This window comes from Manacus candei, unplaced genomic scaffold (genome assembly GCF_025592945.1).
Source record: "Manacus candei isolate 608988 ecotype Guabito, Panama unplaced genomic scaffold, ASM2559294v1 h1tg000050l, whole genome shotgun sequence".
NCBI lineage: Eukaryota > Metazoa > Chordata > Aves > Passeriformes > Pipridae > Manacus > Manacus candei.
Window position 1 is genome coordinate 18264752 of NW_026138098.1, and position 21208 is coordinate 18285959.

A 21208-nucleotide genomic window follows, 5' to 3' on the forward strand; every position below is an offset into this window, starting at 1 on the left:
TCCTCGGGAGACTTGGTCTCCCATGCAGAGGTGGCGGTGGCAGAGGGGAAGGACAGCCGAGGTGCAGGGGGACGGAGGCATCCTCCTGCCTAAGGAGAAGGGTGTGGACCCTCTGATGCTGGAGCACTCAGCTCTCCAGAGGTGTAGGGAGAGCCCTTTTATCTGCGCGCTGCGACTCCTCGAATCAGCTCTGAAGGTCTGTCCAGACATTTCCTAGGATCCAAACAGTTTTCACCTTCAGTTGCAACACGTCTGCATGTCTGAGGGGGAGACTGCTACTCAGATTTGACTCTGATCTCGTTCCACATTCATCCAGTCTAATTAGATCCTTGGGCTGTTTTTCTCTGTGGCAATAGCAACAGCAGACAGGCGATTACTTTTAAGTGTTATTACTCTAAATAATTGAGTCTCTAAGTGTAGTGTGGACGTAACAGTGTATCTACTAAGTGCAATGTGGATGTCCCCATGTGCCAGTGGTAGCAATGGTGGGACAGCAGCACTCCTAGTAGTGTTTGCAATTACGATTAGCTTCTCCTGTCCCTACAGAGTGTCACAGCTGTCACGGCAGCAGGAGCCAGACTCACAGCGCTAGTTACAAACATTGGCCCTTTCAGTGCATCAGGTTCCTGCACTACTGTGCTAGTTCACGTAAAAGAAAGGGGTGGAGGTGGGAACGAGATCAGTCTAAACAAAATCAGCACTCCTTGGTAAACAGAGACTAAGAAATACAATTAACTAGGTTTAAGGAGCTGAATGCGTATGTGTCAGGGAGGGTTCCTGTTAGTCACCCAGTGTCACTGCAAGCATTTCCCCTGGCCTCTAGAAATAATCTCAGTAAAACAACCACAGGTTAGCACAGGTACAATATCTGAGCTCTTGTTTCCAACCTCACAGGCTATGGTTGGGAGAGTTTGCAGTTAACCAGGATATAAAACAACTCTGCTGCTGTCTTTGGTGGCATTGTGAACTTGTCCTTTAAACAGTTCCATACTAGGATTAACTGTACCCACTTGCCTCCGCACTGTCCCAACTGAAGGTGCCTGTTTTAAAAGCAGACGAGGAGCCCAAGTTCAATCAAAGCCTCGATGTTTATTTAAAGTATTTAATAGCAACAAACAGGGCCCCGTGGGCTTGAGCTGCAGACAGCGAGGACATGCTTAAGTCGATTACACTTGACAATGCTGTAATAGCTGAGGGCAAGTGACACCCCTGGGCCTCCGGGCTCTTCAGGGCTACCAGGGCTTTCAGCCGAGGTGCCAGGGAGCCCAATGGCATCTGCAATACAAAAGAGGTGGAATGTTGGCAGCAAATGTACAGCTGGGTTCAGTTAATACGGGGAAGAGGTGACGTTTGGGGCCAAACACGTGCAGGCAAAAACTGAAAACCTGTCTCTCTCTTTTTTACCCCCAAATGCCCACAGAAACTTCTGGGAGGATACTTGGTATAAGGCGCTGGATCCTGTGCCCAGGCCACCAGTGTAAATCTAGATTCGCGCCCACCAGAGTGAAGAGGAAGCTTTCTCCTCTCCCTGGTGTGAACGCTTAAGGGACGCGTCACCCCCCGCTTCCCCGGCTCGAGCAGCTCCGGTTCAAGAACAGCGGGGCCAGGGTGCCCAAAAAGGGCCGGGGCTGGCATAGTTTGGTGAGGAAACTTTCTCCTCCCGGCTAGGGCTGGTTGGGGTGATGGTGATCCCGTCCCCCCGCCGCAGCCCCGAGCCGTCGGGCGGGGGGGACCCCGGGAAGCGCTCTGCCACTGCAGTCCCAGGGGGGCTCGGGGCGCAGGGCTGCGGGGGCAAAGCGCTGTGTCTGGGGAGGGGGCTGCCGGAGCGGAGCGAGAAGCCCTCGCTCTTTTGGTTCCTTTCCAAGCATTTTTTAGCGGAGGAAGGATGTAATAACATGCCACGGGCAATAAATCATAGACTAGCTACTCCCCCTGGCTCCCCTCCCCCCTCCCGGCGGTCCCGGCCCCTCTATAGCGGGAGGGGCGGTGGGGCCGCCGGCAGAGCGCCGCGACCGCCGGGACGAGCAGACCAGCGCCTGCCCGCGTCCGCCAGCCGCTCCAGCATGGACCTCCGCGCCCTGGCGCTGCTCGCCTTCGCCCTGGCCGTCATCTCCCTCTCAGAGGGTAAGTGAGCTGCGGGGCCGCGCCGCTCTCCCGCCTGCTTGCCGCTGGCATCGCTCCTGCCGGCAGCCCGACCAGGAGCGATGGTCCCGCGGAAATCCCCGCTCTTCCCCACACTCCCCGCAGCCGGCCCGCTGTCCCGGCTCGGGCTCCGGCCGCGGCACAGATGTGCGCGTCTGGCGAGCCCGAGCGATGGCTGTGGTGAGCTGGAAGCGGGCAGGCTCCCATCCCTCCCTCCCCTCCATCCTTCCCTGGCTTTTTTCAAAAAGCTGGCCAAAGCGGTCCTCTCTGCCAAACTCGCCCCAGATTGAAATCGTCTGGGGTAAGACTTTCAGCAGCGCTCGGTCTGCAGGGAGGTGGTTTGGCCGCAAAATATGCATATCGACTTTCCCTTTGGAAAAACCCAACCCTTAAAGTTACAAGAAATTAGAAACAGGCGGTTGTTCAATTCCTTTTCTGTCCTCTGTCGTGATCTATCTTCCCTCAATCAATGCAGAGCTGAGCCAAAGCGGTCACTCGGCAGGAATTTACCGCGCCCCCGGCGCGGGTGCACGGGGAGGTTTCGGGGGGCGCAGGGATCTTCAGTGACGAGGGGTCTGGGGGGTCGCGGGCTGGCGGCCGGCACTGCTTTTGGTCTCGAAGGCAGCGGCCCCCGCAGTCATCCTTGCCGCACCGCAGCGCCGTCTCAGCCCGATCGCCCCACGCCAGTCCCCGCGTGTCTACCCCGAAGCCCGGCCACAGCGGCAGCTTCCCGACTTGTTTGCCGGCTGCACTCCGTGGGAGCCGCCGGGTTCGGACAGCCCCGGAGAGCGCGGCAACCCGTGCTTCTTGCCCCGCATCCCGCGGGGAACCTTGTATCCTGGGGCTCCGGGGGAGCGGGGACCGCGCGGGGCAGCCGCACTCCCCACGCGTGGAGGGGCGAGGGTCCTGCCCGCAACTTCTAGGCATCTCCCGGACGTTCTTCTTGCGTCTGGCTTCTCGCCTGGCAGAGATTTGCCACCACTTGTCCGTTCATCGAAACCTCGCTGGCTGGATAATAGGCGCTTTTTCAAACTTTCGCTCACGTCCTATTCTTCCATTCTGTCGACCGAAACTTGGGTGTTCCCGACCCAGGGCGGCCGAGGATGCCCTCCGGTGCCCTCTTTGTTTAGCCTGAGAGAGTTAATTGCTCCCGAATATTTCCCCGATGCCTTTCCATAATACTGTCCCCGCAACAGCCCCGTCCCGGTGGAACACGGAGGGCACTGTCCAGCGAGCCGGCCCGGCCCAGGTGGGCTCCGGCCCGTCCTCGTTCGCCGAGATCCACCACCCTGGGGCTGCAGACTGGGGGGCGAGCGGCAGGCAGCGAAGGCAGACCCGGGGGACCACGAGTGGCAGTGCCAACCCCGGCGAGTGTAGGTCTAGAGGCTTGGGAGTAGGGGACCGGGGGCTCAGGAGCTCTCCCTCTCCTCCTTCCCTCTGGCAGCGCTTGGCTCAGGGTTGGGGGACCCACAGAGCTACCCGGCTGCACCTCGGTTCGCTCCTAGCGCGGCTACACTGCCTTGCTGGCAGCGAGCGACAGCGGGTATCTTTATAGGGGATAAGCGTGTGGGGACATGGCTACCTGAGTAAGGAAAAGAGCTGGAGAGAAACTAGCGTAAGGACAGTGACCCCCACCGTCTTGCAGCGATAAGAGAGTTAAGTTTTTTTGCCTATTTCTTTGCATGTCGTATAGTGTTCTCAACCCTGATCCAGATGAGGTCTTGCAGGGCTTCCTGGTACTGCAAGGCAGGTGAGCTCTGAATTCTTCCTAGTCACCTGGTGAAGTTCTGTCTATCCCAGCTTTGCTTTCCAGGGAAATGTAACTGTTCTAGACTTAAAAAGTTACTATCCATCTCCTGATAATGACAGATGCATCCTAAACTAAACAGAAGTAAAATGATGCTTCCATCAAATGTTTTGTCTGTTCACGTCCAGCCTGCTTGCCTGGATATAGCTTCCCTCTCTATTCAACCATCCAGAGCTTCCTAGCCCACACAGCAAGTTACTATCAGTAACTTTGCAGAACTGGCAACTCACTTCTTCCCTTACTGTCCAGTTTCAGTGTGGGTGAACAGAAGAAGATCCCTATGGGGTGAAATAGGTATCATCCAACATTGACAAGTCGCCACTCTGTGAGAGGGTTTTGTGTGTGCTTTGTAGAAAGAATTTACCAGTAAAGGTGGGTGTTCAGAGCCAGCAAAACTCGAATTTGGGTTAGAAAGCAATAAAACTATTTATTATTTTTGAAAAGCCCAAACCCAAAACCCTTTCAAACTCTTCTAGTCGAGGTCAAAAGAGGTTCTTTTTTTCTTCTCATCTAAGTAAAATTAGGCTGAAGGAATGACATTGAGATGTCTGACTAGCATCTGGTTTTTCTGTAACTTTTGACTGTATTCTACCATTTTAACTAAATGTACCAGACAGATAAAGGTCTCAAAAGCTTTATGTACCATCAGTTGCATGAAAACCGATGTTTTCATCTAACAGAGCAATTAACAGACTATATTAATTTGCCCCACTGTGAGAATGGCTTCAGCTTGTGCTCAGTGTTTGTTAGACATCAGAGACCTCCCAGAGCATTAACACTTGCAGTACACGTGTAGATGTTTAGGATAGTCGTTCTTGTAGCAAATGTGGGTAGAGTCCTTCCCAAATCTTCCTTCTCGAAGCCTAGCCATGATGATGATGATGATGATGATGACGATGATGACATGCGTAGAATAATTAATCAACTTAACCAGCCCTAATGTGCATGGAACAATGTTTCAAATTTTGAAGTGAAATAGGGAATGTGTTTGTCAGCCTCAAAGCAAGACCAGAAATGTCTCCTTCCTAAATTATGGCCCCCAGATCGCCCCTTCCCCCTCCTATTTTAGGAAGATAGGGGTTCATGTCTTGGGAGATGCCACATGCGCTAGTTTTCCCTGTTTTTCAGCCTTGAGAGCACAGTGAACCAAGGGGCAGTGGCAGGAGATACTAGTTCCCTCTTAGTGGTACAGAGAGCTGACCTGATCAGTGCCTGTGCTGATGCTCCCTGGTGCTCAGTGCCTGTTGCTGATCATCACCAAGCAAAGGGATTCTTGTGCTGGGGGGGATTTGTCAGTGAACACTGAATGCTAGAACTTCTCCTCTTCCTTGCTGTGCTGGATGCCTTTTCTTGTGCCAGAAACAACTATAGGACTTACAGACATGTTAGTCATGGTTAAACTTTCTCTGCTCCTGATTTCAAGTGGTATGGGATTGAAAATACCGCCTCGAGTCTCAGAGAGGACAGGATTACATTATCAAATCATAGATCTGAACAGTTCATCTCTTGCATGTTGTTTAGGTTAAAGCTTGCTTAAACTTAGTTGGTACAAGCTTGCAGAGGCAGTGTCACTGCAGCTGTGCTGAGTGGTGTTGTATGACTGTATTGTTCAGCCTCCCTTTCCAGTACAAGCTCACAGATGTGTAGCTATCAGGCACAGATTTGCAGTGGAAGATCCTAGTGCCTTCCTCACTCCCTTTCACATTAGCACTAGCCAGTCTAAGGCATGTTCTCGAGGTTCACCCTGTAGCCCTCCTTCCTCCTCCTCCTGCAGATGGGAGCTTCTCCTCCCTTTTATTAACTCCTAGATGGGATCACTGATAGAAAAGTCCTTCAATTTTCTTAACCCAGATTCTGGTGTGAATCTAGAGGAGCTCTACTCCCACCGATTAATTTCACTCATATGGCATCTGATTCTGGTTTATCGCTTGGTAGAGGCACTTGGAAAAAAGGTTTCCCTCCTGAGGACAAGAAAATTTCACCCTGTTGTCTATGGTTATGTGTGCTAGAGACAGGCATTGATAAGTGTGCGATATATGTAGATCAGTTACCCTTTGAAAGCTGTCTCTTTTCTCACCTTCCTAGACAGCTGTTTAGATATTCCAAGCCTTAGCTCCCCATCTGCCTTTAAGGGAACTGGATTTGGATGCTGCAAATAATCCTGTGTGGCTAAACAAACAGGGCCCCAGATTGCCATGTGGTATCTCAAACCCTGTCAGATATAGATCTGACCATCTACAGCATGAGCCAGACCTCCAGGGTTAGGTATATGAATTTAATTCCTCCCAGAGACTGAAAACTGCTCCACTGGGAAATTGTTTAAAATCTTAGGCATCTCCTCCTAGACTTCCAGGCAAAACTTCTGTGTTTGTATTTTATTGCACTTGGAGCTTTGAAACTTAGAGTACCTTACTCATGTGCACTTGATGCACATGTTGCCAGTAATCAAGTTCTCCCATGGACAAATCGGGTAGCAGAGGCTGTAGTGGGCTCCAGGCTGGTTTTCTCATGTATATGCATGCATATACATGGCTGATTTTTAGCCTAGGGCGTTAAACCTAATTCTGTCCCTAATGATGCCAGTGACAGAACTCTCCTCCAGTCCGGTGGCCCCTGAATAGTGTATTTAGGGCACCCTGCCTGATAACTGTCTCCTCGATTGCCGTTATTTAGCCACAGGCTGAAAATTCAAAAGACTCAAAATCTCTTCTGTAAAACCGCTTGGATCTCACATCTCTGAGCCTCACCTTCTTGTGCCTGTACCTCGGCTGGGAGTCAGAGCTGGCAGCAGTGAGGAAAGGTCAGCTGGGCCCTGGGAACGCCTGCAAAACCGGGGTTTTTCTGTAGCCAGTAAGTCCTCTGTGAAAAGCCTGCACCTGAGCCGATCGTTTTGATCTGAACTCTTTGGAATTCATCGCTTTCTTCTGGCTACCTTCTAATTTGGCCTCGGGTCAAAATCGTTTGAGTAGAACAACACTGAGGACAAGTGCCCCCTCTTTTGGCCTTTATCTTGTCTAATTACCAGGAGCATCCCTGCACAATGGAGCGGCTCCTTATTCTAATCTCTTCTACTTTACTTATCTTCATTTTCTTTCCCGCTTCTTTTGTCTTTCAAAATCCCACACACTGTTATTGAAAGGCTGGACACCGGGCTAAAGGGATTGTGCTCTGAGCTGTGAGCAAATGCTCTCCCAAAGTTACAGCTTTTCTACTGCTGTTTTTTCACCTGCATATTTGGAGGGAGTTCCTTTCTGTTGGCCCTGTTCTGTGTATCTGTGCTGCTGACCGGGAGCAAGAGGGAGTAACGTGTCCTTTCCCTCCCTTTGTCTCGCAGAGAAACCCGTCAGCCTGACTTACCGATGTCCCTGTCGATTCTACGAGAGCAACGTGGCAAGAGCCAACATTAAGCACCTCAAAATCCTCTCCACACCTAACTGCTCACTTCAGATTGTGTAAGTCTTTTTTCATCTGGGTGCAAATCTCGGGTGTCAAAAAGAAGAGTCACAGAGCTGGTGCCTGCTCTGGTAGTTGTGTTTCAGTCTGTCTCATCCCATGATTCCGAATTCATCTCTTCACCCTATATGTCAGATACAGCTGAACTCTGCTTTACCCCACATAAAGGAGCCCAGCTGGATGTTTCTCAGCTGTGTTCTACCTCTGTGATTTCCCTGTGACTCTGTGATCCCATGTCCTGTTCCCCCGTGGGTGTGTGAGCAGCAATGTCAGACAGGCTGTCCATTGCCTTCAATGTGGAGCTTCACACCTTGGGGTAAAGACTTTACAGTGGGGTCTGAGTCTTCTAATTTTTCACTTCACCATAGAGTGGAGCTAAACAAGCAGAAGGAATTCCTGTATTTCATGTATCCTCCACAGGAGGTACAGACTCTAAACATGTGATGGCCTGATCTAGGAACACTTAACAGTGACTGTCTCAGTAAATTCAAGCTGGACAGAAATTATGGCTTCCCAATGGAAAATAACCTCTTCATTTTTGCTGAAAAAGAAACCCTGGTTTTCAGGAAAAATGGGGGGTTTTCTGTTTGTTTTTGTAGATTCGTGTGTGTGTGTGTGTGTATGTGTGTTTTAGGAAAGGTTTTTTGGTTCATGGGTGACCCCCTTTCTCCCCTCCCAGAATTCAAAATCTTCAGAAGAAGAGAAATAACATTCATCTTTTCATTGCATGAGAGCCTTACTACTATCAACTTCTCTTGATCTCTGTAAGAGGGTGTCAGTGACTAGATTTGGTGTCTGTGCAGTCCCATTACTAGTGCAGTCTTTGACCCATGTGTTGAGCCCTTTCTCTTGCCACTCAAATGCTGTAAAAATCCGTTCTTGTCATCCAAAACATTTCTTCACTCAGAAAACTGGTGTGGTTTGCATCAGATATCTCAGGAATGTGTATGAGTGTGTATCCATTCATGAAACAGTTTTTATTTATGATTTTTTTTCTGTTTTAAACCACTCTGGGTATATCATACACATTTTATCATGTGTGTTTCTGCCTTAGGATTTGGTGGAGGACAGTGAGAAAAATGTAAGCCTCAGCTGAGAAATAATTTCCTTTCACAGAAATGGCAAAACCAACTGTGACAAACTCCAATCTCTACCTATAAACAATTTTGGAGGCAAGCATCCAAAATGCAAGAGTGCATGGATTTGTGCTCTGGGACTGTCAGTGGATGTCATAAGGGTCCCAGTGCTAAGGCTTCGTAGAGGACTTTGAATTTTTTGGAGTAATTTCAAGAAAATTACAGCATTTAAGAGAGGATAGAGTATATACTTATCTCCTAATTAATGTAGGATTATAGTCAATAAAGATAGATAAGAGCACAAAATACAGAAACAGAAACATCTCATGTTCTTGTCCGTTCCTGCCCCAAATGTGTTTGTCTGTGGTACAGAGAACACATGAACCTGTAGTTTACCATCTTTTTGTTACTTTAAAAAGTAAGGTACTTGAAAACCTCCCTCCAAATACTCTTGAAACATCATGAGTTTGAACTAGGTCTTTATCAAAACAGGGGGTAAAGTATAATCAAAACTAACATATGAATTTCTCATCTTGATGGTTTTAAGCATTATACAGTAAATAAATAAAAAGCTACTGTTTTCAGGAATAGAGAATGAATCTAAGTGACACATATAGTTGCCAGGAAATATTTTGTGGTTTGGTTTTGGTTGTTTTGTTTTGTTTTTGTTTGGGGAGTTTTTGTTTGTTTGTTTTTGTTTTTTTTTGTTTGTGTTTCTGTGGGTTTTTTGTTGTTTTGTGTTTTTTTGTTTGTTTGTTTGTTTTTCTGTGATTTTTTGTTTTTGTTTGTTTGTTTGTTTTGTTTTTTGCACAAATACATTTTCCGTTTTGGTTGAGGGGAATTGTACCTGAAAAAAAGTCTTAAGAGCAGGCTTTTGCCTTTCATTCTATTGGAAGTTATCTCTCCAAATCCAAGGAACTCCTCTGTCAATGTGTACTTCTACAAAGCCCACACTAAATTCCTTGCTTTTCAGTGCAGGGAAATAAGCATTTTTAGCATGCAATTAATTGCATTAAGTAGACACCTAAACCAGTCCAAGTTAAACACTCCATACAGTGCCTACATCTCTTCTGTGACTGCACAGGGAGCAGGGGCTGACAGGCTCAGAAATAAATGTCTAAAGAAGTCAATGTCTTAATATTAGGTGAGAGGTAATATTAGGTGAGAGGAATTGTGTTGTGTGTGGCTGGAGACTGGTTACGTGTGCTTTTGATTCTGTGTCCTGTGAGGCCAAGAATTCCCAGGCATTGCTAACATCAGCAAATCCATTCTTGCACTCTGTTGGTATCACTTCACTGGAAATGCTCCAGCTTGGCACTGCTGTAAGGGAAATATGAATTAAGCCCATTCATCTCTTTATTGGCGCAGGGATTGCAAAACGGATCTTCGATGTGTTTATATTACAACTGTGTTGTTGCATAACTTCAGACCAAGGAGCCTTTTTGACCTGTTATTTCTTATGCCATAGTTTTATATTCTGCAGATTTCATTTTATAAAGTGAGGAACATTTTGGCTCCCATCCAGAAAAATGTTTAAACAAGTACTGAACTTATTCGTATGGGCATTTCCATAAAATTGCTGTTCTTTGCACTTTTCCATGGCAGGCAGGCTGTTTAAAGGGGAAATTTTTGAGCAGCTGGGGCAGAGGCAGGGTGCTGCAGGGAAGGCGGGAGATAACAACACTCAAGAGGCCCTGAGATCCCTGGAGGGCAAGACCTGCTGGTGAAAAGCTATTTGTCCTGCTTCTGAATGAAAGGTGCAGATAAGCACAAATTCAAGGCTGAATTCAAATTAGCTAAACAGTCTGGTGTGGGTAGTGCAGCTTGGACATCCAGGAGAACCCCCTCAGGAAGTTTTTGCCTTTGTTTCTAGTGCTGAGTGAATACATGAGGGGAAACCTGCCTCTGGCACTATGATACTTACAGTTGTCTTCCTGATTGCAACCTGTTAGTTCAGTCTTAGTGTAATACAAAAAGCTAACAGGTGACCAGACCCTTTCTTTCAGAAAATTCAAGAAGTATGGTTTTATGTCTGTCCTCAAAACCTGTGAAACTTCAGTTTTGGGTTGAGTCTGAAAGCTGTTCTTAATCAATTCCTTACAAAAATTACCTAAATTTACCATGTCAGTATTTCCAAATGAAATTTTTCCTGTTGCTGGCACTGGACAGCCCAGATATGAATTGGAAATCTTACATTCAAATTCTGTATTTGTCCCACTCTCGCATGATTCCCACTAGAGACCACAAGAGTCAGCATCGAAGGAGACAGGTGGTACCAGTGCTTCCAAAACAGTGATATTTATAAAAGGTATCTTGAGGGTGGGTTAACCGAGAGCAGCACTGGCACCCAAGGAAAATAAGGCACCCAGGGATGGGTGGTGGATGTGGGCTGAGGAGTGTTGCAATCAGACTCACTCTGACTTTTCTTCTTTGGCAGTGCAAGGCTCAAGAGCAACAGCAAGCAAGTATGCATTGATCCCAAGTTAAAGTGGATCCAGGAATATCTGGAGAAGGCTTTAAACAAGTAAGGCAAGACACAAATGGACTTAACAGCTAACATCCAGAGTTATTAAAGGGTAGAACATTAAGGGCTGGCTTTTACCGTGTGGACAAAGTACTTGTGGAATCAGATATTGTTTTGAAGAAGGGTTTGGAATTGACCTAATTTGTATTAAAACAACAGCTTCTAGTATATCCTAGATGTTAAACTAAGAATTTTGCCAGGATTTGAGGCAAAATCAATGCCAATGAATATGTTCTGGGGTCCCAAACTCATCCTCTTTTTAAAAAAAAGCCGTTCTCCCAAGGAAAATTCTTCCTTTATGCCCCCTCCTCCCCAAGCCAAACTACAATTCCTTCAGAATCTATATCGTTCCAGTGTCTTTGGAGCCCCTTCTCCATGTTATACCAGGACTCTGGTTGCACAGGCAGCTGAGGCCTAGGGCACTAAAAATTGTCTCTCTGCTGGCCAGTGTGGAGTGCTAATAATGTCGGCCGAGGCGAGATGTGCTGACACGAATAAGGCTTTCCCATAAGGCCAGAGGCAAACCAGCCAAACCTGGCAAATTCAGACTCTTTAAATCTGTTTTTATTACCCTTGAAAGTGGAAAGTGGTTGATCATGTCTACTTTGAGGTGGACTCAGTCCATATCTGTTCAATTTTACATCAAGAAAGAAAGAGCAGCACAGAGCAAATTTCCGTGTTGAGCTGCAGGGGAGGGCTCCAGCCTTCCAGGTTTAGAAGATGAGACAGGTGATGGTACAAAGCATTTCCTTGCTCTTAATCTAGCAGGGCTGCTGTTGATTCAGCAGCAACATTTTGGCCAGCAAGCCTACCTGTGCACTCGGTATCCCTCTCACCCTTGCCCACCACATTCCCACCCCTCAGTAACTGCGCTGTAACCCTGCTAAACCTTGTCCCCCCTGCATCTGTGGGGTGAAGGCAGGGCTGGAATCCAGTAATTTGCAAAAGCAATGCATTATTTGGGAAGGTATGGCCCTAGGGCAGATGTGAGGCACAGGTAGCTGAATGCCCTCCACTGTTTGCTTTGTAAATGCATCTGCCAAACAAGGGGTAGAGTTAAAAAAAAATAAAATTCTTTGTTGTCCTCCCCCCCTGTGTTCTTACAATAAACAAGGGGGAAAAACACTACTAGAATTAGAGAGATCCTTCCATGTGTCCCTTTAATCAGCACACTGGGGCCAAGAGTGAGGAGGAAGAAGGAAAGAAGCCAGATAACTGTGATTCCAGCCCTGACAGCTCTTCCCATCTCATCCAATGCTCAGTGCCTTCTATGCTGCCACCACTCAGCCCTTTTGTCCTTTGGACAAATTCTCTGTAGAAGTAATCCAGGTGAATATTGCCAGGATGGCTTTGGGTTTAGATACAACTGAACCTAAGAGTAGGATGTGGCTCATGCTGACCATCCTAGGGACTTGAGCTACTCTGTTTTACAAGTTGGGAAAGTCCTCAAGCTCCTGCTTGAGCTTCTGTTTGCTGTCATCCCCAACCTGAAACTTAGGAGGCACTTTAGAAATGTGTAGGGTTGGGCAAATGTGATTGTGTGCCTGTCTGACTTAGGGGAACAACTCAGCTGGAACACGATCTGCTCTCACTTCCACTAGTGAAGTTGTGGGGCCAGCTCTGCTGAAACCAATGAGTCTGCCTGATCTCCAGCCAGATTCTGGGTTTTGTTTACCTAATGCAATTCTGCTAATTTGGTGTATTTCATCCTGGTTTACACTGAGTAACAAAAGAGAATTTGGTCCCAGCTCTATGAAATGACAGAAAACATATATCTCCATCACCTAATCCTGTAATCATTGCATTGTTTTCATTTTCCAACTAGTAATGCTAGCACCAGTGGCATTTTCATGCTCCACAGACAGTCAGGGCTCTGTCTGTAGCATTTTCACAAGGCATGTTTTCGATATATTTTAGTGCACAGCTTTGACTTCTTCTGAAACGTACTTTGGAATATATTTATAGCGCATCAAATAATTCATATATTTGAATTGGAGCCATATGAATGTTGGTAGTTTAAAACACCGATATCCCTCTAAACTACTAACAGCTTGTAAAATGAATCTATATAGATCTATAAATGTTAATGTAGCTATCAGTTTCAATCAGCCATATATTATATTTTTTCACTTGTACTGAAATTGTATTAAATGTGACATTACCCTATATGCACTAGCAATAAAATGGCTAATTGTTTCATGTTATGAAAACCCAATTGTACATGGGAATTTATTTTTCTGGAATAAAATCAATACGTTTTGTAGAAAGGGCTCTTGTAATTGTTTAAGTAGAATCCAAACTGTGAAGACATCCTAATCTATACCATCACTTCAATATGAGAATATCTTCAGTGTTATAATCTGAAGCTAAGAGCAAGGAAAAGTTCCTAGAATAGTAATCCAATAAAATTAATTGTGAAACCAGAGATAGTTTCTAGTAGGGAATTATTTTGCTCACTAATTCTGCTTAGGCTTTATTATTGCTTTATATTCATCACATCTCCATGTAATATACACACTCATGAGACATCAGTAAAATACATTCAGGCTGTCAAGAATTCAAATTCCTTAACTGGCTTTAAAAATCATTGAACAGCTGCTGTGGCCAACATCATTCAACATTCATTCATTTTATAGACAAGGGGCAAATCAGTCCTTTCTTGAAATAGCTAACAAATCCTCTATCACTTCCAGGCAATCCTAGTCATCATTTCAGTACATTGACTCCCTTTCCCTTCTCCTTTTGTAAAAGGATAATGCAAAATCAGGTCCTTACAGAGTTTACAGAGCCCAAAATATACAGAGACCATCTTGTCCACTGTCATGTTAATATAGTCCCACTGCAGAACTTCCCTCAGTCCAAGATGCTGGAATCCATTAAACTCAGCCACTACTGTAGGCACAGAGAAGAGAGCTGATGGATTTGGAGAAGATAATAAAGTCACATTGGAAAAACCTTTGCTGGGAGAAAGGAATGGAAACTCTCAGTACTGCTGCCTTGCTGCGTTGTGTTGGTAAATCCCAGTGTGGCAGCTCTCCCTAATTTCTGACCTCATTTGTAAATAAGGGCTGAAGTCCAAGATGCCAGAACAACAACCTCCCAGAACTCCACCAAGTGTGTGTGGGGTGAAGGCCCCACACGGAGGGGGACAATGTAGGTGACTGTCTTTATAGCCTTGTTTTAAGGTACTGAATGCCCACAAATCTCCTTAGAGTAGCCATTGGTTCTTGCTGATGCATTTGGGGAGGGTTAGGCATTTTGGGTGAAAGGGTTGTTCTGGCCTTAGAGTTTTCAAATGTCCTGCCACCAGAGCACTTTCATTTGCCTAGCATTCCTATGAGGCAGAGGGTATATGAAAGGGGATATTATCATCATTTGCACCCTGTCAGCAAGATACGAAAGGACCATAGGATAAATGTGAATAAGGCCTTTGTATATGGATAATTTATGGCAGTCTTTTTTGTATTTTTCTTTTAATTTAGACCACGTCATCGCACTCATAAAAAAAAGCAACAGAAGAAACGGGGCCCCCTCTGCCCTTCCCGTGCAACATCACTAAAGTCTCCAGGGAGAAAGAATGGTAGGAAGCATTAGTTTCTGAGCTGGGATACTTCAGGTTCAAATCCCTGCTCTTCCATTGACCATCATATGGGATCTTGGGCAAATATATTAGCTTATCCAGACCTCCATTTCCCCTTATATTTGTTGACAATAACATCTCCACCCCTCCTGCAAAGGAATATTATATAGATAAAACTGAAAAACAAGGGGAAATTTTAACCACAACAGATGTGGGAAAATTTTCCCATTTTACAATGGGAAAATGGACACACAAAGAGGCCAAAATAACACTGAAAAGTCAAAGTCAAAAACAGGGTAAAGGTTTGGGAGCTCTGTTTCTTTTAGGTCCAGTATCAAACTGACAGAGTTTAAATATAAATAATAGCTATGAATTTGCTACTGGTGTTTTTTAATGACAAAAGCAGCACCACGTGGTGACAACATGATTTGGTGCATGGGTTGATGCCTTTCCTATGGGAGATGCTAGACAAGTCCCAGAGAATGGTATTATATATACCAGTGCTCTGGATGTCCCAGTTGTTTTCATTATCTCACCAAAGTGGTTTGTCCTGCCTTTATGCACCAAAAGAAGTAGGGTTACTGCTGTGGGATGTTGGAAAAGATATCTTCAAAGAGGAAAATTTTCCTCATGGCTTACTCATCCTTTTTGTACCCGGATGAGTTTCTGAGACTACTTTTACTAGGAGTAGCCACAACAGTCTCTGACTGTGGTCACACAGACTTAGTTGTCCAGCAGACATTGAAAGGGATGTTTGACAAGACACATTGGGACATCAGAGTTTTTGAATACCTGGTGTTTACCCTCTGACACTTGTAACTCAGCCTTAGTGACCTCATCTAGATTGCAAAAGGTTGATCAGCCTGGAGCAGGAGTAGGGGTCACTTCACAGAAAACCTGGAGGCCACCGATACAAACTGGCTCCTTGTTCTGAGTGCACAAGACACTTGTACAACTTGCCTAACCCACACTCTCCTGGGTGCCATGCTCACACTGAGACTGGGAGTCTTAATGTGTGTGCATCCCACCCTGAGCTCCCAACCTCAGCACCTCAGGCCTCACATTTACTGTGCAGCCTGTGGCTGCCTGCCCTCCCTGTCACCCCACCTTCACTGGGCAGCTGTCACCACAAGCTCTGCTGTGCTCCCCAGCTGTTTACAGAGGGAGAGTCCCAGAGCAGGGAGGCCATGGGGATGACTCCTGGATGGGCAGCACACTGTGTGCCTGCTGTCCAGCCACCTCATGGTGGAAGCCAAACACCACCAAGAGCAGAGCACAGGCTGCCTTCTATGTTCTTCAGTGCTCACAGAGACCTGGCACTCTCTGGAGCTGCAACCTGTGATCTCCATCAGTTGTGGGCTAGGGGCAGGTAGAGGAGGCATTCCCAGTGCCACTTGCTCCACTACTGGGGCTGCTCACAAATGATTAATCCCTCCTTTCCCTGCTGGTTTTTTTTGCTGAGTTTCTTTGCCCACTGATAATTCTCTGCTCTGGCTTTCAAGTCCAGAATAAGCTTTCTAGCCAGCCTTCCTCCTATGTTAGTTCTGAACACCTTACTAACTGTTATGAGCACAACCTGCCCAAAATAACACCCCTTGCTGGGTTTGCCCTGTTGAGTCCCAGTAGCTCTTTGTGGAGAACTTCTCCCAAAATGTTCAGCAAATACTAGTTGGAGGGGCTACAAAAGAAATGCCTTTGCGTTAGTCCAAACACAGATTTGCTGTTTGACTAGGCCTGATATCAAAGCTCTTGCAACTGAAATAAACCTTAATAGTCTTTCACTCTGTTCTTCATCAACAGGAGGTTCAAGATGTAAGAGGCAAGCATTGTAAGCCGTCTACAGGATTTCTTACTGTAGGACCCAGAGAGCAGATAACCAGTATTAGGGAATGAATACATTTTACTGTTATCATGCAGCACAAAAGCAACGCTTCACACATTTCCAAAGGGTTTTTTTTTTTCTCATTTGGGTTTTTCCCCCCCCTTGCACAAATTGACTTGCTTTCACAGTGCTATTTTTATGTAGTTAAGATGTAACTATTTGAAAAAAAATATGTTTTTTACAGGTTGGTTTATTACCTAGCACTGGGGGCAGATACCAATTTAAACTAACCCTATGTTATATAATATTTTATTACCTTTGTTATGTAGAGGTCCTGCTTTATTTAACTTTCTTTTGGTTCATGCAAGTCTCCTGGAGTTTTAAACCGAGAAGGACATGAACTGTACAGTGCAATGATGTTGTGTGTAAGTAGTGGAGGAACTCCTTGCCTCCAGAAGTCATAGAGACCAAGAACATAGGAAGGCTAAAAAAGCATCAGATAAAAGTAGACAGCATTACCCTGGGTGGCATTTGGGGTGAGGGATTAAACTCAGGGCTGCAAGGCTAAAACCCTTCTCTGAAGATCAGAAACTTTGGTCACAGCTGTGAGCAGCTGAGCCAATGCACGTTTGGTATTGCAAGGTGCTAGTACTTGGTTTGTAGTAGTTGTGTGTGTTAGGAGCAATCTGATGTCATCTGGCATTTCCTATGTTCCTGTGTTTCTGATGACAAATTTAGCAAAAAAAGAAGGAATGGGTTATTAAAGCTCTAAGCACACGACCATGTTGCAAGTCACCGGAGAAGTCAGATATGCTGACATGCACCAGGTATCTCTTCCCACCCATCCACAGGAGGTGACTTCAGCTTGCCTGGCTGGCTTTGCACTGAAGTTGGCTGAGATGCATTCACCCTTCACCAATGATGCTGTAGGTCTGCTGCTGAACAGTCACACCTCCCTGAGGGCAGTCACATCTTTGACTGCTCTGGAGATTCGCAGAAGAGGATATCTGGATGTATCTTTGGAAAAAAAGAGATGCCTGGGGCAAGAGAGGGTCTGTCCAGTTTTTGGAAGGAGTGGTATTTCTTGGGTGTGGAAATGAAGGCCAACACTCACTGTTCACCACCAGTCGTGGCCTCATTTGCTGGTGAACAGAATAACCTCTGGAATTTCCTTTGCAAAGTACAGCTGGGGACAGGCACCACTCCTTGCACCAATCCCCTCTCTAAGCCAGAAGTTTCTTTTTCCTGATTCCTGCCTGTATACACAATATCTGTTATATAGTGTATGGAAAGATACCTGCAGCACTGATAATGATGTTATGGTGTGCACTGGGATCTGGGGGGAAGCACATTAGTGCAGCACAATGCTTGTGTTTGTGTGTATCTGTCTGTATTGTAAACAAAAAATGTTGTAAGATTGTCTTTTTTAGTGAGCTGGTTGCTTCAAAAGGAATCTTCCGTCTTCCCTGTGAACACAAAGGAGTGTTTCACTAGGCACTCCTTTTTTGTGGTAGGCATCTTTAATGCCAAAGCGTCACTTTGGCTAGCCAGGGACTACCTTATTTCCATGTGGATTCAGGTAAAAATCTTGTATCTTCCTCTCTGCAAAACAGGGCTATTGCAGAGAGTCCTTCAGCTGGGACCACATCACCTCATTTGCTTTAAAGCAGAAACCAACTGCTGTGCCTAAAATGTTTGTGTGTGTGATTTTGACATTCCTTCTCTTGTCATCATACCAACCTGGTGCTTAAGTATTTTTGTCTCTGTTTTGAAAGGTCTGGTACCACTGTATTTGACGAGAATTGGAGTGTTGATTTAGTATGAGTAGGATCAGATCCTCTCTTTAAAGGCTAAAGACAGAAAGAAATTTTATGAGAAAACCAGAGTTTCTAGTATCCTCCCTGGAACTATACTTTATATCATAGGGTCCATCTCCTGTCCCACATATGCACCTGCAATTGCTAGTGGTTTGTGAGAGACAGACTTGTGTGTGTCACAGCCAAGAATGACTGCAGGGAAAGTGTGCAAGAATCTTGGTTTTGACATAGACACAGAACTTCTCAGCCAGGAAGGTGCATTCTTCACACATAATTCCTATCAAAGGACAGCTTGAGGTCTGATTCATTCCCATTGGAGTAAATGGAGACTTAAATAATTCTCTGATTTTGATTTAGCAGCATATCTTGCTAATGATAATAGGGACCATTACCACTTTTTTCTGGGGGAAACATTGGCTTTCTGGTGAGAAGATGAGTGGGTAGATGTGACTGTACAGCTTTGCCAGCGCTCTGCTGCAGTCCTTGTTAACAGGGAGTGCATCTGGGGTCAGCACCGTCAGGGAAGGGTCCCTGGGAACATGCCAACCCCACATTACAGCCTGGGCAAACAGACTGCTTTGACAGGAGCATTGAGATGGGCAGTGCTGAAGCACCCCAGCCAAACCCCAGGGTCCCAGCTCTGGACAGTGTAGCCAGGTAGAGGAGATACACCAGGAAAGGGGGTCACCTGTCAACCTTCTCTTCTGGGTGCAAACCAGTGAGTGCTGCAGGGGTAGACTGTGCTAAATGAAGGGCATTAGCTCCTGGGAGAAGTGCATGAGTAGCAGCAGGAAGGAAAGGCACTCCATGCAAGACTGGGAAACATTTACAGCCAGGTGATGATTGTCTGGGTGCCTTGTGGGCCATCTGCCCCTGACATTTCTTGAGACTCACACAGTGACCTGGGCCCTGACACCTCTGTGCTGGTGACACTTCACTACTTACATAGCTGAGACCACTCAGGGCGTGGGGCTGGCTCTTGGGGGCCAGCACCATGTCCCTCTCTCACCTGGGTGAGGTTGAGCACAGCGTGAATGCAGACATGGCACAGACCTGGCCAGAGACTTAAATGAGAATCTACTAAAAGCTTTCTCTTACTTTAGACCAAAATTCAACCTTGAGTGGGAAGCTTTGCTCTGTGCCTGACATTATTTGCATTGGGAAGAACAGCCATGCCCTTCACACTGGAGAAATCAGTTACTGGGCTGCCCCAGTGCACCACATGTCATTCCTTCCCTGCACCATGACTGGAGCAGGCTGAGAAACAGCACTAGCAGAGTCTGGTTTGGGGAGAGAACTTGGTTTTCCTTTCTGCCTTTAACTGTTGACCAAAGACAGAATCAGGGAAAGGAAGCGTGAGGAGATGGGAATGAGATAGGGACCACATGTGAAGAGGATGGAAAAGAGATGGCACTGAACTGTGCTAAAAAAGCAGCTTCCATAAATGTGAAATCATCATGTGGGTATTTTCAACGTGCAGCTGTCAAATCCCAAGGTTGGATTATTTTTTAAGACTAGATGGTATTTATTGCTGTGTAAATTTTTTATTTATACTAGCTTTATACTTGTATGTATGAATATGTTATCTGAATTCTGCCTGAGGAAGGATGAAGGGTGACTTTCTGATGTATTTTTAACTAAGGTGTTTTAGAAATGATGACTGTTTATTTTGCAATGAAGGCTATATTTGAAGTTAAATATACACTTTCTGTTGAAAATGCAGTTCCTATAGAATTCTTTGTGGCCATTTTCCATTTGCTAGCCTCTGAAGGGTCCTCCTTTTCTCTGGCAAGTAGTTTTTTGTGATGTGATTTATAGTAGCCAGGATTTTTTGTGAACTCATCACCTAAAATCTGATTTTTTTTCTTTACCAATATCCCACCAAGACAAGCCTTGTCTGAAAAGATGAAACCCTGGTGGCCACAGAGAAGAAAACATGTATCATGATGAAAGGGCTGCATGAACCTCCCATCTTCCACTCCTTAACAACTCAGTTTTGTCAGAATTGTCACAATGTGGTAAATACTGTACTTTATATTTTTATTAAACAAAAAGAAATATCTTCCCAAATAATGTGAAAAGGGTTTTGTATTTGTGTTTCTTTAAGGCAGCTTTTATGGAGGAGCTATATTATGCTTTTGAAATTACTCCTTTCATAGAAAATTTGGAAAATAAACATTTATATTGTTGTAATTTCTCCCATAAATGTGTATGCACTTAAAATTTTCATAATAAAAATGTCTATCCAAATTAAATTTTTACTCCTAATTTTTTTCCTCACATACAAACAGCTACAAGTTCCACTTAGAAAAAACATTCAGAGATAGTTTAAGTAAATGTCCAGTTTCAAGGATACTTCCATATAGCCCCAATGGCTCAGACTCTGCAGGGAACTTGAGGCAAAGGGCCCATGGGTCTTGCAGGGAGAAGCAGCCCAGCAGATTGAAATGGGCCATCTTCAAAGGGAAACACTACCATTTGCTCCCTAAACAGAAAACCAAAATTTGATTTTACTCCTTTTCCCCAAACTTGTCCCTGCAGCATTTTGACTTCAGTGGAACTGAGAACTGTGAGCTGGTTTTGCTCCAGCAACAGGGACGTCATCATCATCTGTGCTGAGGAAGGGATAAAGGTTTCCCTGAAAAGCCTGAAGGGTGTCAGGGGATGCATTTGATGAAAGAGCAGATGTGAGAAACACTGTCCTTGGGGCTGCTTTTCCCATGGTACAACAGGGTCAATATTCAGTTTGGAGGTGAAGAATGGCTCTGGAGGCCTGTAGAACTGACCTGAGAACGTGGTGGTATAATCCTAACTTGGATAATGTTGTAGGAAATTTGCTACGTGTTTAAAACTATGAGTTGAAAACTGTCTTGTCACTGCCTTTCTCAATCTCTGAGTTCTCATGGCAAGGAGAAATATGTTTCCTGAGGTCACCCTGGGTTCCCCACACTGACCTCCTCCAACATGCCCATCCTCCTCCATCCATC

At 45.6% G+C, this 21208-nt stretch overlaps 1 protein-coding gene across 3 annotated transcripts; it reads left to right on the forward strand.

Annotated features, from left to right (window-relative positions):
* The first annotated feature begins 1965 nt into the window (after positions 1-1965).
* On the forward strand, positions 1966-20476 carry CXCL12 (C-X-C motif chemokine ligand 12). Of its 3 annotated transcripts, XM_051801281.1 has the most exons (5): positions 1966-2124; positions 7284-7401; positions 10916-11002; positions 14485-14582; positions 16383-20476. In XM_051801281.1, exons 1-5 carry the CDS (start codon positions 2064-2066, stop codon positions 16412-16414), a joined length of 396 nt encoding a protein of 131 aa, XP_051657241.1. In that variant the 5' UTR covers positions 1966-2063; the 3' UTR covers positions 16415-20476. The 3 variants fall into 3 exon arrangements, with proteins under 3 accessions (XP_051657241.1, XP_051657242.1, XP_051657243.1); XM_051801282.1 differs by lacking the exon at positions 14485-14582; XM_051801283.1 differs by lacking the exons at positions 14485-14582; positions 16383-20476 and having other exon boundaries at positions 10916-13265.
* The last annotated feature ends 732 nt before the right edge of the window (positions 20477-21208 follow it).

Bases quoted from the DNA above. Each gene is read 5' to 3' on its own strand.
- CXCL12 (XM_051801281.1), top strand. From the start codon at position 2,064: ATGGACCTCCGCGCCCTGGCGCTGCTCGCCTTCGCCCTGGCCGTCATC. The intron at 2,125-7,283 runs GTAAGTGAGCTG...TTTGTCTCGCAG, and splicing joins CGTCATCTCCCTCTCAGAGG to AGAAACCCGTCAGCCTGACT. The intron at 11,003-14,484 runs GTAAGGCAAGAC...CTTTTAATTTAG, and splicing joins CTGGAGAAGGCTTTAAACAA to ACCACGTCATCGCACTCATA.